The sequence below is a fragment of the Ixodes scapularis genome, unplaced genomic scaffold, assembly GCF_016920785.2.
Source record: "Ixodes scapularis isolate PalLabHiFi unplaced genomic scaffold, ASM1692078v2 PGA_scaffold2__306_contigs__length_199485367, whole genome shotgun sequence".
Classification (NCBI taxonomy): Eukaryota; Metazoa; Arthropoda; class Arachnida; order Ixodida; family Ixodidae; genus Ixodes; species Ixodes scapularis.
This window is the reverse complement of record NW_024609857.1, coordinates 70,963,577-70,966,445: the sequence shown is the minus strand read 5'-3', so window position 1 is coordinate 70,966,445 and position 2,869 is coordinate 70,963,577. Positions and strand designations below refer to the sequence as shown.

Genomic DNA, 2,869 nt, shown 5'->3' with positions numbered 1-2,869 from the left:
CCCGACCGAGATGGCGAATTTCCTGGCGGACTCGCTCTTCACGGCCCCCACCCCCCCTCCCCCGGGCACGCCACCTCCCATGTGGTGGATGTTTGAGGCCCCGACGGCCCCCGCCATGCGGGCCCCCGACGCGGACTTCAAACTGCACGAGCTGCGGCACGCGCTGCAGTCCGCCCCGCGCCGACGCACAGCACCAGGCCCCGATGGGATCACCGCCCAAGCCCTCCGGAACCTGGACGAGGGGACCCTGCCACAACTCCTGGCCTTCTTCAACAACATCTGGCGAACGGCCAGGCTCCCCAGCGAGTGGAGGGAGGCTGTGGCAGTCCCCATCCCCAAGCAAGGCAAGGACCCCAACAACCCAAGCTCATACAGGCCCATCTCTCTGACGTCATGCCTCGGAAAGACAATGGAGAGAATGGTCCTGCGCCGCCTCAACTACCACCTCGAGGCGGCAGGGGCCTTGCCTGAATGCTTCTCGGGGTTCCGGACCAAGCGCTGCACGGCGGACTCCATCGGGGACCTCGTCAGCTCGCTCGAAGAGGCCAAGGCGAGGGGACACTCCGCGGCACTGGTCCTACTCGACATACGCCAGGCCTTTGATGCGCTGCCACACGCTCCGATCATCGACGCCCTGCGGAGGCTCGGGGTCACCGGGCGGCCGCTGGGATTCGTCCAGGCGTTCCTCGGCGGCCGCACGGTGACCGTCAAGGTGGGCAAGGACAAGAGCTCACCGCGGCACCTCACGCGCGGAGTCCCGCAGGGCAGCGTGATCAGCCCACTCCTCTTCTCGGCCGGGATGTCATCTGTCCCGGCGGCAGCCCGTACGGGGGGCACGGCGCGATACCCCGTCAACGTCGCTGTCTACGCGGACGACGTCGCGTTGTGGGTGACCGGACAGGGCGGCCGAGAAAGATGGAGGGCTGTGGCCGAGCTTCAAAGGGCGCTGGACAACGTCATCTATCATCTCAGGCAGCTCGGACTCACTGTGTCGGGCGGAAAAACTCGGGCGCTCATCTACGCCCCGCGTCCGGCCTCATTCCGACCGACACTGCTCATCGAGGGGCAACCGATCATCCACGAGCAGACGGTCACATACCTGGGCCTTGTCCTGGACAGGAGGCTGACGTGGGGGGCGGCGGTGGCGAGCGTAGTCCAAAGAATGCGGCGCCGCATGAACACCCTGCGGTCGCTCGCCGGCAGCACTTGGGGGGGCATCCCAGAACATGATGCTCCAACTACATCAGGGACTGGTGCTGTCGGTGGCGCTCTACGCGCTGCCGCTGCTCAGCCTCAACACCTCACAGGCAGCAAACCTCGAGACAGTCCACCGGATCGCACTTAGGATCTGCCTCGGCATATCCAGGTCGGCGGCGTCCATCCCGACGTACACGGAAGCTGGAGCCAACACCGTCAGCAACCATCTCCAAAAGCGCGCACTTGGGCACCTCATCCGCATTTCCACCTGCGAGTCCGCGGCACCGCTGCTGGCACGCATCGCGGAGAGGCCCGAGTCGCGCTTGGGGCAGCTTCTGTGCGTTTTGGGGGACGTCGCAGGCCCTGCACCGGCGATCACTCCCCTCCCACCATTGCACTCCGACCCCCATCCACTGACTGTCCACCTCCGAGTCGACGGGATGGGCCCTCGACGGAGGACGGCCGACGTCGTGGCCAAACAGCTGACGGAGGACCACATCGAGCGGCACCACCCCGGCTGGGCAAGGGTGTACACCGACGGCTCCGTGCGGCCCAGCGACGGCTCGTCGACGGCGGCTGTCTTTGTGGAGAGGGCAGACCTGGGCGTGGGCGAACGGTTCGCCTTCCACGCCACCAGCACCACCACGGAGCTGGCGGCGATCCTTCTGGCGCTGCGCCTGATCCACTACAAGAGCCGACGCCCGGACAGCTGGCTGCTGCTCTCCGACTCCCAGGCGGCCCTGTCTCAGCTGTACGGGCTCGAGGGGGCATGCCCCCTCGCTCGGGAGATCGCTGGTGAGGCTCTGCTTCTCGGCGGCCTCGGCCACCGCTTGGCGTTCCAGTGGGTCCCGAGCCACTGCGGGATTCCTGGCAACGAGCGCGCGGACGCCCTGGCGGACCGGGTCCATGACGCCGCCGAGTTCCGGACGTCGGACGTGGGCCCCTTCGCCGACGCCAAGCTTCTTATCGCACGGGAGGCCGCCGCAAACCACCCGGACGAGCGGTACGCGGCCGGGGACCGACCGGCGAAGCCCCCTCGGGGCACGGGCCGTCCAGCCGCCGCAGTCGTCCACAGGATCCGGACGGGGTGCGCCCTGACGCCGGCACGGATGCATCTCCTGCGCAACGAGGCCGACCCGGAATGCCCGACCTGCGGAGAATGGTCGGATCTCGACCACCTCCTCCTGACCTGCCCGGCACACGCTGACGCCCGGGCGGCCATGACAACATCCCTCGCCGCACTGGGGCTGCCCTGCAACACCACAGAACAAATACTGAGACCCAGGGGCGACCGGCGCGGCAAAGACCGCGCGCTCAGGGCCCTACTGACCTTTCTGGAAGAAACCGGGCTCCTGTGGTCCCTCTGAACTTCCTCCGGGCGCCCGCCGACTGCGGAGCGGGGCCCTGACGGCTGTGCTCAGTCGTGCCCTGGACGCTCGCTTTGGCGCGCACCTGCCGCGTGCTCGACGAACACGCCCGGACTCCGGTGCGGGTGGACTAGAGTGGGACCTCCCACCACACGACGTGGTCGCCCCGGACGATTGCTTGATCGCCGGACACCGCGCTGTGCCAGCCTCCAGCGCTGGACCCCCAACTCCCCCCGCCCCCCCCATCCCCGGCCACCCGGTATTCGATGCAACTAAATTAATCCCCCTCGCGCGTACTCCGACAT

At 67.9% G+C, this 2,869-nt stretch overlaps 1 protein-coding gene across 1 annotated transcript; it reads left to right on the top strand.

Moving 5' to 3' along the window:
• The first annotated feature begins 1,203 nt into the window (after positions 1-1,203).
• LOC115318416 lies at positions 1,204-2,663 on the top strand. Its single transcript, XM_029978135.3, has one exon. It carries the CDS (start codon positions 1,227-1,229, stop codon positions 2,562-2,564), a length of 1,338 nt encoding a protein of 445 aa, XP_029833995.2. The 5' UTR covers positions 1,204-1,226; the 3' UTR covers positions 2,565-2,663.
• The last annotated feature ends 206 nt before the right edge of the window (positions 2,664-2,869 follow it).